This window comes from Ahaetulla prasina, chromosome 2 (assembly GCF_028640845.1).
Source record: "Ahaetulla prasina isolate Xishuangbanna chromosome 2, ASM2864084v1, whole genome shotgun sequence".
NCBI classification, from domain to species: Eukaryota; Metazoa; Chordata; class Lepidosauria; order Squamata; family Colubridae; genus Ahaetulla; species Ahaetulla prasina.
Window position 1 is genome coordinate 279,733,697 of NC_080540.1, and position 12,872 is coordinate 279,746,568.

At 41.6% G+C, this 12,872-nt stretch overlaps 1 protein-coding gene and 1 long non-coding RNA gene across 7 annotated transcripts in view; one reads left to right on the top strand and one right to left on the bottom strand.

The window, feature by feature from the left end:
• The first annotated feature begins 4,351 nt into the window (after nt 1–4,351).
• The window catches only part of RANBP3L (RAN binding protein 3 like), a 64,533-nt gene continuing 56,012 nt past the window's right edge, over nt 4,352–12,872 (top strand). For 2 of the 3 annotated variants that reach the window (XM_058170125.1, XM_058170124.1), the window contains exon 1: nt 4,437–4,665. In XM_058170125.1, coding sequence (XP_058026108.1) covers nt 4,437–4,665 — 229 coding nt within the window. Of the gene's footprint in view, nt 4,360–4,436; nt 4,666–12,872 lie in introns of those variants that run through there. The other variant, XM_058170126.1, reaches the window with a different exon arrangement.
• Nucleotides 4,514–6,910, bottom strand: LOC131191711 (uncharacterized). Of its 4 annotated transcripts, none has more exons than XR_009153568.1 (3): nt 6,052–6,910; nt 4,735–4,815; nt 4,514–4,642 (listed from the first exon to the last, which is right to left on the bottom strand). It is a non-coding gene; the product is annotated as an uncharacterized LOC131191711 (long non-coding RNA). The 4 variants fall into 4 exon arrangements; XR_009153566.1 differs by lacking the exon at nt 6,052–6,910 and adding an exon at nt 5,523–6,041; XR_009153567.1 differs by lacking the exon at nt 6,052–6,910 and adding an exon at nt 5,283–6,041.

A 12,872-nucleotide genomic window follows, 5' to 3' on the forward strand; every position in this document is an offset into this window, starting at 1 on the left:
CAGTCCACCACGAAGAAACCTATCGTGAGTCAACCAGCGAAGAGGAGGAAGAAGTCCACTACACCGGAAAATCGACAAGGGAAGACCCGGAGGAATGCGGAAGCTGCGGGGGGCGACATCAGCGCCAAAGATGTAAGTTCAGGGACGCCATTTGCCGGCGGTGTGAGAGAAAGGGGCACCTGGCCCAAGTCTGCCGAGCACCCCAACCTTCCCGCCGAAAATTCAAATCGGCCAATCAGAGCGGCTCTGAGTCAGAGATGCAAACCCCACATTCCCGCCGAAATTTCAAACCAGCCAATCAGAGCGAAATCCGCAAGGCGACCCATTGGCCAGGAAAGAAAGAGCGCCAAGTCAAACCGAATCACTGTTCCCAAAGACCACGCAGCTACCCGCATCGAAGAAAAGATCTTCACTAACCCAACAATTGAAGGCGTACCGTGCCGGCTGGAAGTAGACACAGGATCCGCCATCACAATCATGTCCTGGGACACTTTTGTGAAAGCCTTGCCGCACATCGCAAAGCGCAAGCTACAGAAACAACGGCTCCGGGTGCAGGATTACCAGGGCAACCGCATCCCTGTTCGAGGGACAACGACCGGCGAGGTCAAGTACGGAACATACGAAAAGACCCTGCCCATCACGTTAGTCGAGGAACCTTGCCAAGTTTGCTGGGGCTAGACTGGTTCCGGGCGTTGGGAATGGGGGTGACTGGCGTCCACCGGAGCGGATGCAACCTGCAAAACGCCCTAATGGAGGAATTCGCAGACGTATTCGAGGACCGTTTAGGCAAGTATAAGGGGACCCCTATATCCTTCAGTTTAGACCCCCAAATAGCTCCCATTAGGTTAAAGGCAAGGAGGGTTCCTTTTGCACTCAAACCTAAAATCGACAAAGAGCTAGATAAATTAGTCAGCCAGGGGATACTAGTGCCAGTTGACCATGCCAAATGGGAGACGCCAATCGTCACCCCTATGAAACCAGACGGGTCCATAAGAATTTGCGCCGATTACAAGGCTACCTTGAACAAAGCATTGCAAAAGAGCGCCTACCCAGTTCCAGTAGTGCAACACTTATTGCACTCACTAGGGCACGGACAAGTTTTCGCCAAATTAGACTTGGCACAAGCTTACCAACAGCTACCCGTAGATGCTAGCACAGCGGAAGCCCAGACCATTGTAACGCACCGGGGTGCCTTTAAGTGCACCCGGTTACAGTTTGGGGTGAGTGTGGCCCCGGGGCTATTCCAAAATTTGATGGAGCGACTCCTACAAGGGTTACCGGGAGTCGTGCCCTATTTCGATGATGTGTTGGTATCAGGGGAAGATTTAAGAGAACTAGGGAAGCGATTAAGGAAAGTTTTGGCCATTTTTAGGACGGCAGGATTAAAAGTTAAAGCAAGCAAGTGTCAGATAGGGGTCGAATCTGTTGAATTTCTGGGTTATAGAATAGACAAAAAAGGGATTCACCCCACTGAGAGCAAAGTCAAGGCGATAAAGAGAGCCCCAGCACCCAAAAACAAGACAGAACTCCAGGCTTTCCTGGGTCTGGTAAACTTTTACGCCGTGTTTTTAAAAGACAAGGCAACCGTTGCTGAACCGTTGCATAAATTGCTTGGGAAAAACACAGTTTGGTCGTGGGGAAGTCAGAGAATAGGCCATTTGAGCCAGTAAAAAGTTTGCTATCAAGCGATACCCTGTTAATACAATACAATAACAGCCTGCCGTTAGTATTGGTTTGTGATGCGTCCCCCTATGGAGTAGGAGCTGTACTTAGCCACAGACTCCCAAACGGCACAGAAGTCCCTATAGCGTTCTACTCACGAACGATGTCCCCGGCTGAGAGAAATTACAGCCAGCTAGATAGGGAGGCTCTCGCAATAGTGTCAGGGTTGAAAAAATTCCACGAATACGCTGGAGAGACTTTGACATTATCACTGACCACAGACCACTATTGGGCTTCCTGGCTGGCGACCGCCCAACGCCAGTGGCACTATCACCCCGGCTGACCAGATGGACTATCTTTTTGGCTGCCTACTCTTACAAACTACAGCATCGACCGGGAAAAGAGCTGGGGCATGCGGACGCACTGAGCAGATGCCCATTGCCGGGAAATCGAGGACCCTACTCCGGCACCCCGTTCTACTAATTGACTCTTGGGACTCTGGGCCAGTTACATCGCAGGAAGTGGCTCGGCCTCCTACCGGGACGTTGTCTTAAGAACTGTAATCGGTTGGGTTCAAGGGATGGCCCGCGGGCGACCGTTTTAGAGAATTTGTAAAGAAAAGAGGGAATTGTCTGTGTAAGGGGTGCCTGCTCTGGGGGATAGGGTGGTAGTTCCAGAGAAGCTGAGGAAAAAGTCCTGGAACTACTGCATGAGGGTCACCCAGGAATTGTAAGGATGAAGGGCTAGCCAGGAGCTATGTCTGGTGGCCCCTAATGGACAGGAAATCGGTGACAGGGTTGGCCGATGCCAGGTATGTCAGGAATCCAGACCACTACCACCCACGGCCCCAGTGTTGGAGTGGGAGAAACCCCAAGGCCCTTGGTCCCGCATTCACATTGATTTTGCCGGCCCTTCCACGGCCAAACATTTCTAATTGTGGTGGATGCATTCTCCAAATGGCTGGAGATCATCCTAATGAAATCCACAACCGCTGGAGCCGTCATTTCAGCACTAAAACACCTATTCGCCACGCACGGGCTACCGGACACCCTCGTGTCCGATAACGCCCACAGTTCACTGCAGCATTATTTGAAGGGTACCTGGCTGAAGAGGGCATCCGACATGCCTCTCAGCGCCGCTCCACCCTGCGTCGAACGGCCTTGCTGAACGCTTTGTTCGGAGTGCGAAGAAGCGCTATCACGGCAGCCCCGGAGACTGGCAGGCACAAATCGACGATTCCTAACCGTCCAACACAGGACCCCTGTGTGGCCACCGCCGCAGCCCAGCCGAGCTATTAATGGGCGGAAGCTAAGGTGCCCGCTAGACCGGCTACACCGAACTACGTGCAGGACGGGTTCAAAACAAAACCAGATAGACTCCGGAATTAAACATAGGAGACTCAGTGTGGGCCCATAATTATAGCGACGGCCCAAACTGGAAGAGGGGATAGTCATAGACAAACGGGCCCCAAATCGTATCTAGTGGAAATAGACGATGGCAGAGTTTGGGCGCCACATAGATCAGCTAAGAAACAGATTGAGCGATAAGGCAGAATTAGGCGAGACGAGCCCTGACTATGATTTAATTAACCCCACAGCTGACTGGAACCGAGAACAAACAGAAAGCATAGAACCAAACAGAGACTTATCTGAGCCAGGCGAGGTCCAGCGACACCCTCAGGCCCCTCGAGAGGACAGCAGGTCCGAGCCGGCGAATAATCCAGGGCCGGATGGCCGGGAGGAGGAGCTCAGAGGAACGAAAAGTCCCTCCGGCAAGCTCGACTCAACTCCAGAAAGTGAACTGCGCAGGTCCGGGAGAGTCAGGAGACGCCCCACGTACCTGCAGGACTACGTAGAGAAGTAATATGCAAATATTGGCAAAGTGCCTTCTGGGAGGGAAGGAGTGTAATGTATTACTGCAAGTTTTGGCGGGAGTTTTAGGCGGGAAATATCTCGTTCCTGATTGGTTGCAGCCTCAGGCTGAAGTGTATATAAGGAGAGGTTTTTCTCCAGAGTTTTGCTGGGGTCACACTATATTAAAGAGCTGTTGTCACTAACCTGGTCTCCTGCCTCGTCAATACCCGAACTTAACAAGTTGCCTTTTTTTTTTTTTGTTAAGGTGAACTTAATTCTTCCACTCTCAACAGTTATGGTTACATAAATGCACATTACTGATCAGATCATCCCTTTCCAATTTAAGAAATTGTTTTGCTGTAATAAATCCAAGGAAGACACTAGAAAAACACATGCTGTCATAGATTAAAAGTTTCAGAGTAGAAAACATAGTTGTTTTCTGGACAAAAATCTTGCTTCCAACTCATCTGTTGGGAACATGAAACTTAACTATCTCAGATTCCTGTTAATAAATCCCATGAAAGAAAAACGAAACATTATTCATTGGCTGCATTCCTTCTTTATGTTAATCTGGATGACTTTACATATCCCCTCCCAAAGTCCTGCCTCTCTTAAGTGCCTCTCCAGCGTGAACTGTCAGGAAAGCAGCTTCCCTTCACAGAAGCTGCTACAGGTTTTTCTTTCTGGTCTTAGAACATGGAGTTTTTCTGCAGTTTCAATTCAGAAAAAAAAAACTGCTTTGGGCTTCTGGAAAAAAAATTGTGGCAGGGCTAAATAACGAAGAGGAGTAAAGTTACATTTGCCCAGGACGTCTTTGTAACTGCTGTTGTTGCTCGGGAAGAGTCTGCACGGAGGAAAAGAAAGAAATATTGATATTGCAGAATTCTGTGGAATGTTTTGATAGCTCTATGGATCTCGATTATGAGAACCCGGCAAACCACTGCTATAAAAGTAAATGATGGGCTTTCAATTATAAGAGTTTTCTGCACAAAAAGTACCTTTTCTTGGACTATTAGCTTTGAACATCAAATGAAGAACACGCCTCATTTCAAAAGAAGAAGCAGCACGTGGACCATGGACCAAACTGGAAACCCGCGAACTGACATCTATGTGTTCCACAGCTTTGGCTGCAACAGACACAAAGATGAAGGTAAATCCATTGCTTCCTAAAATTAATGCAATTAATTTTTTTTTAAATTGTTATTAAAAGCAAACTTACAAAAAAAAATCCCAGGTGAATTCAGGGTTGTTTTACTACTTGAAGCCATTTTTTAGTCCATGCCGGGCTGATTAAATGTCCCTAAAAAAGAAATCTATATCTTAGTTTTTCAAGGCCCTAAGGCTTCTTCCTGTGTTCATTTTAAAAATCCCTGTTTCACTTTTGGAAGAAAAGTAATTCCCAAGACTAAAATCAGTAGAGTTCTTGGGATTTCTTTTAAATCATGGAATGCTTCTTTATTTTAAAAGGGGAAAAAAACCAACTAAATGTGTATTTAACCTTGTTTTCATTGATCAGTTTTCCTTGGAAAAATACTTTCCGATAAGATGACAGAAATTGTGAGAAATCTAAAACAAAGATCTGCAAGACAGTTGAACATTTTGTCAAAAACATATTTTATGTAGACACAGAACGTTGCAAATACAAGCTGCTAAGAAAGAGGGCCTTGCTTGCTAATGTTTGGATGATAGTGTCTTGGAGAAGACCTATGGATAATTGAAGATGGACTTTAACTATCTGGAAGATGCTAGGATAAAGAAACCTCTTACCTGGCTGTTTTGTCATAAATTCCGCAATGAAAAATGCACCTGGAGTAGAATTTTGTCCCATCCCTGGTCAAGAATTTCATAGGTAAATCAAATAGTAAGTAAAGGGAATTTCGCTGGAATATTCATAATAAACTCTCTAGACACAGGTGCCCATTACAAACCATGATGATGTCACGAACATAATTACATCATGAGTTCTCCTGTAATAGACTGTGTGGATCAGGGATAGGTTCCACTTACCTTTGCTACCTCTTTGCAATGGGAGCCTGTGCGCACGGTGCTTCTGCACAGGCACAGAGCATCCATGACGACGTCTGGGCGGGTGGGCGGAGCCTCCCACCGCCGTTACTACTGGTTCGCAAGATCTGGACCGAACCGGTAGCAACCCACCACTGGTGTGGATGACATTGGAGAACAAGGGGATGAGATGCTGGGATGAGATGAGATGAGATGGGACAAGAGAAGCAGGAGCCCCCAACAGCTTAAAATCAGAGGCAGAAAGGATCCATCTGCCCTAATGGATCAGTTAAAGGTGATGGTGGGAAGTCTGTACTTTCAGACTTGAAAAATTCTGTTAATGTAGCCTTACAATAAAGTAGAATTAGTTTATCTAGTTATATTTCCAGTCTGGTTTGTTTGGAGAGGCTGACATCCTCCCAGGTACTTTTGTATTCATACTAAATATAATAATAGGAACACAGTGACAACATATTCCATCTGCCCCTCCCCGATCCACCTTCTAGATGTTCTGAAATTCAATATCCATTACCCCCATCTGAACTGATAATAGCATAGTCCGTTCGGAGTCTTCCATTCCATACTGGAATTGCAATCTTGAGCATCTGCATGGCTCTGTTTTTGATAAACCAATTTCCTAAAGATTGTTCACTAAGAACTATGTTCACCAGTCTTAAAACCCTCCAAAATATATACTTTGAATTACACAAAGGGCATCAGGAAACAACCATGATCAGTGTACAATGCTTCATAACATATTGAGAAATCTAACCTCAGAAGTTTGCCATCTAGTGGTATGTATTAAAAATTAAAGAAAGACAATGATATTGCCCATGTTTTAAGTTGGGTTTTTTTGGGGTGGAAATACTAAGGTTTTATATTGTGAGTATATATTTATAAAGTGAATTCCAGACACATTACAGTTACTCAGAGTGCAGTTGACTCATTGAAATCCCTGGGATTTAATTCAAGTCACAGCATCGTTTAACAATTTCAATAATGTAGACTGAGGTCAGATTTACTGAATCTGTAATGTAATTGGAGGGTGCGGATGGCACTGGGGGGGAACATTATACCTTGAATTTAAAAATGGGAGATGTCTACTTGTGCTAAAGCATATTTTATTAGAAAAAATGTTGAATGTATTGTATGTTATTTTATTTTACTGATTTGTATATTTGTTACCGTGTTTTATATGCTGCTCTGTTTCAAAATGCCTTTAAGCAGCACCTGACAAAAATAAAGTTTTAAAACTTCTGAATAGTGATAAATAATATTTATTGCAGTAGCCCCACCTGCTTCCCAAAGTTGAGCAACTAGTTATTGCTAGTTCATGTGGATTGTATTACCCAACAGTATGTGTTCAATTTATTTTTAAATTATATTTACGAAAAATGATGTACAATTCCACCCCTTATAGACCAGTCTATAGTCTATGAAAGAGGGCAATATGGCTTACTCAACAAACTATATTTGAAAAAACTTGACACTAAAAGAAGCCAATATCGGCAGATTCTGTGAGTGAAGCAGAGCTGAAATGAACAGACTGCTATTTATTGCAATGAGAAGTTACGAATTGTGTGAGTTTCCTTGAGAAGGATAGCTCAGTTCTTGATGGCTTCTCCAAAAACTTGGTGAATGGTGACCACTGAGCCTGTGCTGAGAATAATGTAAGCTCTGAATCGGAACATCTGAGGCAACCTTAGCCATGAACCAGTGGTGGTTCTATGGGTGTGGCTTGGTGGGTGTGGCAGGGAAAGGACACTGTAAAATCTCCATTCCCTCCCCACTCCAGGGGAAGGTTACTGCAAAATCCCCATTTCCTCCCAATCAGCTGGGACTCGGAGGCAGAGAATAGATGGGGGCAAGGCCAGTCATATTTTTTACTACCGGTTCCCCGAACTACTCAAAATTTCCTCTACCAATTCTCCAGAACCTGCTGAACCTGCTGAAACCCACCTCTGCCATAAACACCTGACAAGTTGCATTAACCTGTTCAAATGATTGTCCTTGATTGCAGGAAAGATTCATTAAGGTTATCTATTTATGATTTTACGCTGGGTTGGAGGATATTAGGTTTAACATCATTTCTCAATTTATTCTTTTAAGTAATTTGCCAAGGTCTGTATATGTTTAAATAGGAAGAGCTGCTTTCTCAGCCAACACAGAAATGTTTGCAATGTGCGGTTTTAATTTGGGGGAGGTCTGTAGAATGCTTCAAACTCAGTTTGGAAAATGTGCTTCAGGATGGATAGATCAACAGAGATTACATACTGTAGCTCTTACACTGAGCTTTTTGAAGGACTTCAAAATTTCAGAGATTTAGAACATGGGCCTTTACCACTAACAACCTGATTCATCAGCCACAATTTGTTTTTGATAGACGGATGGATGGATGGATGGATGGATGGATGGATGGATGGATAGATAGATAGATTGATTGATTGATTTGATTCAACTTCAGGTGACATTTTTTAAACCAAAGAGAGGATTTCATATTTTTAAAAAATGGAACAATAGAAAGAAAATTTGGCTAATAAAATTAGAGTGCCATTTTAAGTCACTTGCCGTATCATTCTAACTTTTTCATAAAGTGAAGAATTAGTGTCTTTTGAACATTATTCATATAACCTGATACTGAACTGAATATCCTACAATTGGTTTCTATCCTTCTAACTGATTGTTAAAAATATTTTTTCTCCCAACCTGACAAATATTTTGGAAAATTTGGCAGTAACAGTCAATTATTATTACAGCGTGTATGAATGCTATACCATTTTGACTATAACTGGAACATTTTGAGATAAAGAGAAATAAAATTCAGAAGTTTGCAGTGGAGAATCATTTGAAAGAATAGAATACAGAATATTTTTTATTGGCCAGGTGTGATTGGACACACAAGGAATTTGTCTCTTAGTGTACATACAAACAGCAAAATAATATAATCATAAAATACTTTCTAACTTAAGATTTATGCAGTAGAAAATATATTTTATATCATGGGTCAGCAGTGCAACACTTGGAGAACATGGGACTGTGTGATACCGTAAATAATTTTGGGGAATCTTTAAATTTTCAACTATTATAATGGCAAAAATGAGTTACCTAAGGGATCGTCTTTTTCCAAGAATATCTTTCTGTACAATTCAGTCCATCAGACTAGGCATACTGTGGCTCCCACCAGCCAAAGAGGTTCAGCTCCCAAGGACCAGAAGATGGACCTTCTCTACTGTAGCCCCTGTTTTGTGGAATTTCTCCCTTCAGAAATTAGAATAGCACAAACCTTGTTGGTCTTTCACAAGGCTTTAAAAACTTGACCTTATACCCTAGTGCAAGGGTCTCTAACCTTGGCAACTTTAAGACTTGTGGACTTTAACTCCCAGAGTTCCTTCAACTCTGGCTGAGGAACCCTGGGAGTTGAAGTTCACAAGTCTTAAAGTTGCCAAGGTTGGAGACCCTGCCCTAGTGACAAAATATCATTAAGATTGCTTAGGGTTGGATGTGTCAAAATCCTCTCCAATTTGATGATTTGGGGTATTAATATATGATGAAGTAAGGGAGGAATACTTAGGATTTGTTCAAGGTTTTCTCATGGTATTCAATGTTTTAAACCTGCCCCAAGTAGAATTCTCTTCATGGTTCTATTATCTTCTTACTACCAGTCGTTGCAGTCAGTTAAAGATTGTAGGTATTTTGAACATTTGTGGTCACTAATTCATATATTTAAAACATGTATTGCCCTTCTTCCCAAGAGTGAAGGCAATGCATATATTTTTATAACTGCATCTAAAGAAGAGGTTTGCCCAAATGGATCCACTGAGCTTTTTAATTAAGCCACAAACTAAATCACTGATCTTAGTGATTTTGATCTATTATTCACAACACAGATGGGCAACCCAAAACCATCAAATCCATGAAATATAGTTGTTACAGACAGTGGACATCCCTCAAATTGCTTAACTGGATTTTAGAGGCATGGTTGCCTAAAATTAGTAGCACAATCCTTAGTATGCTGAGTCAAGAAGCATACAAAAATTGCAGTGCAACCTCTAAAATAAACTTAAAAGGGAAAACAAATCCAAATGTCTGAAAAAATTAAAAAAATATGATCTCCCTTTCATAACTGGCATAACTGCAACAATCTGAAATCAGTCCAAATTGTTGAACCCTCCATTATGATGCCTTCCCCTATTTTCCTGCACAAAGTTCATCTTAGTCTATGCCATATTTTAATACATTCTTGAAATTTTGCTGGATGACATTGGAATGACTTTAGGATTTTTGCACTTCAGCCGTCTGTATTTGCTGAAGCTTGGCACCAGTAGCGTTGGAACAGAATATGGAATTACAGAGTTGGAAGGGACCTTGGAGGTCTTCTAGTCCAACCCCCTGCTCAAGCAGGAGATCCTATACCATTTCAAACAAATTTCTACAATGGAAATTCTGAGGGGGCATCAGATGGCCAAAATGTGGCTATAAAGCATCTTCTTTTTTTAGAACATATTAATAATCTCCTTTATTACATATCCTCCTTGAGTTCCCCAAGTTCTGATTTAGCACAATATTCTTTAAGTGAACAAAGGTGATGTAATCAACAGCGTAATCACACTTCAAAGAGAAACAACACCACCTTTAGTGGTAATGTTGCTTTGAAACACATTGTTCCAGTTTCAACAGGGTTAGGCAAGTCCTGTTTTTAGCTCTGCAGCTTCAGTGCTTCTTGGCAATAATATTGGTGTCAGGGGATCAAGCTAAACATCTCCTATTTCATAAACTATTGACAAGTAGGGCACTGGTGGCATAGAAAAACCATTATAGATACTGTAAAAGTGATTACAGACTTACAAAAGACTTCAGTAGATTGATAAGTCATTATATTGGATATGGAATTCAGGTGGCTAGTCCCAACAGTATAAATGAACAAGAAATTGTGGTTGACCCATCAAAACATGTTAGAATAGGAATGGTTGAATCAGGTTTTTTTCAATTTCTGTTACAGTATACTTCATTTTCTTTCCATATTAGTTTATTTTTTTTTATTTTTTTTATTTCTTTTTGTCACAACAGTATACACAAACAATTGTCATAGATAAAACAACATATTTTGAAGAAAATATATACATATATGTAAAAAAAATATGCATTAACTATATCAATTTGATATGATGAAGGGAACAATAGGACAGGAACGGTAGGCACTTTTGTGCTCTTATGCACAAAAGTTAAGTTAAAAATTTAAAAAGTTAAAAAGTTAAAAATTAAGACTGCAAAGAAAGTTTAATCTATTTGAGATACATACACACACACACATTTTTTCACTAATGTAATACATTTTTGTTCGTACACTCCCCTATTTTTTTAAAAAAAACAACCTCATTGTGAATATTACCATACTACTATATGCAACATTCAGAAAGTGCAAATCTAGTAAATTCACAGTAAAATATGAACCAAACCAACTGGATGTTTCCTGTTGCAAGTTGGCCTTATCCACTGTATACAGATTACAATTTTCTCTCTAGAAAATTGTCTGTTTCCAGCCTCTATCTGATTCACACCTACTTATTAGTGAGTCCATTTAATTTATTTTTTTAGAAAAAAATTGCACCCAAAGTTGTATGTTTCACGAATATTTCAAGACGTATTTCAAAATGATTTAAATTACATTTTATTTCATTTTAATTCCAAACTTATTAACAAAGTTATTTAAAGTATTTATTTTCAAAATATGCTAAGGCTACAGCCTTAAGATCTCTGGGAGGAGAACCTTGACCTCAAAAATTATAAAATTATCGGCTTTCCCCTTCTTAGTTTACAGTAACGACTCCTAACTGAGAGCTTGTTTCTGATTTCTTCCCAGAAGTGCATAACTACCTTTCAAGTTTTTCTAATGTATAAATTTTCTTCCATTTGTGTTAACAGATCAGGGATTATTTACCCCCAGTGAAGCAAACGTTGATCCTTTCTCATTCAAGCTACAAATGGCAGCTGTTTGTCTTTACCCAGACTCAATGGGGGCAATTGTCCTGTGCAAGATAACATACTTAGCCGTATCCTTATAAAGCTAAAAAATGCCTGTGTTTAACTTTGTTAAAATAGCTAAAAGAAAGTTGCTTGATGGGCCTCTTTTGGGCACAGAGAACTACCATCAGGGAAATAAATGTGGGAGAAGGAGGGAAAAAAATATGTCAATTGTGCCCAGTTTCAATTATGCTTAACAGAAAGGGACAAATTGGTTTCAGCTATAGTCCCAGAGTGTTCTGTACATACCTAAAAAAAGTGAGGAGGAAAATGAGAGGCTCAGTCTGTAGTCATTATTTATGAAACTGGCAGACAAATTTATTGCCCAGTCTTCTCTTGGCAGAAAGGGCTGCATTATTCCTGTTCTTGGCAGGCTTCAGTAGTGACTTGTCCAGCAATCTCTGAGTCACAATACAGACTGAGCTGCCTCAGACCAGCGCAACCTAGTTATAACTAGTTCCTGCCACATCAGCTGGTCAGAGCATGTAACCTGCTGTAGGTTCTGAACAGGACACGGAGGGAGGAGAGGAGAGGCTACTGTGTCAGGTTATTCCACCCTTCCTCTGCCTTGGTGCCCTGAACTGCCTATGCTTCTCCGTCCATCCTCCCCCCCCCACACACACACAAAAAAAAAACCTGCAGGATGCCATCAGAACAATAGAATAACAGAGTTGGAAGGGACCTTGGAGGTCTTCTAGTCCAACCTCCTACTCAAGCAGGAAACCCTATACCATTTCAGATAAATGGTTGTCCAATCTCTTCCTAAAAATCTCTGGTGTTGGAGCACCCACAACTTCTAGAGGCAAGTTGTTCCACTGATTTAATTGTTCTAACTGTCAGGAAATTTTTCCTTAGTTCTAGGTTGCTTCTCTCCTTGATTAGTTTCCATCCATTGCTTCTTGTCCTGCTTTAAGGTGCTTTGGAGAATAGGTTTGTGGCAGCCCCTGAGAGACTGGAATGCTGCTATCATGTCACCCCTAGTCCTTCTTCTCATTAAACTAGACATACCCAGTTCCAGCAACCATTCTTTATATGTTTTAGCTTTCAGTCTCCTAATCATCTTTGTTGCTCTTCTCTGCACTTCTTTCTAGAGTCTCAACATCTTTTTTTATATCGTGGTGACCAAAACTGGGTGCAATATTCCAAGTGTGGTCTTACCAAGGTATTATAAGATGGTATTAACACTTCATGTGATCTTGATTCTACCCCTCTATTAATGCAATCTAGGACTACATTGGCTATTTTGGCAGCTACAGCACACTGCTGGCTCATATTCAAGTGATCGTTCACTAGGATTCCAAGATCCTTCATCCAGTTACTACTGTTGAGCCA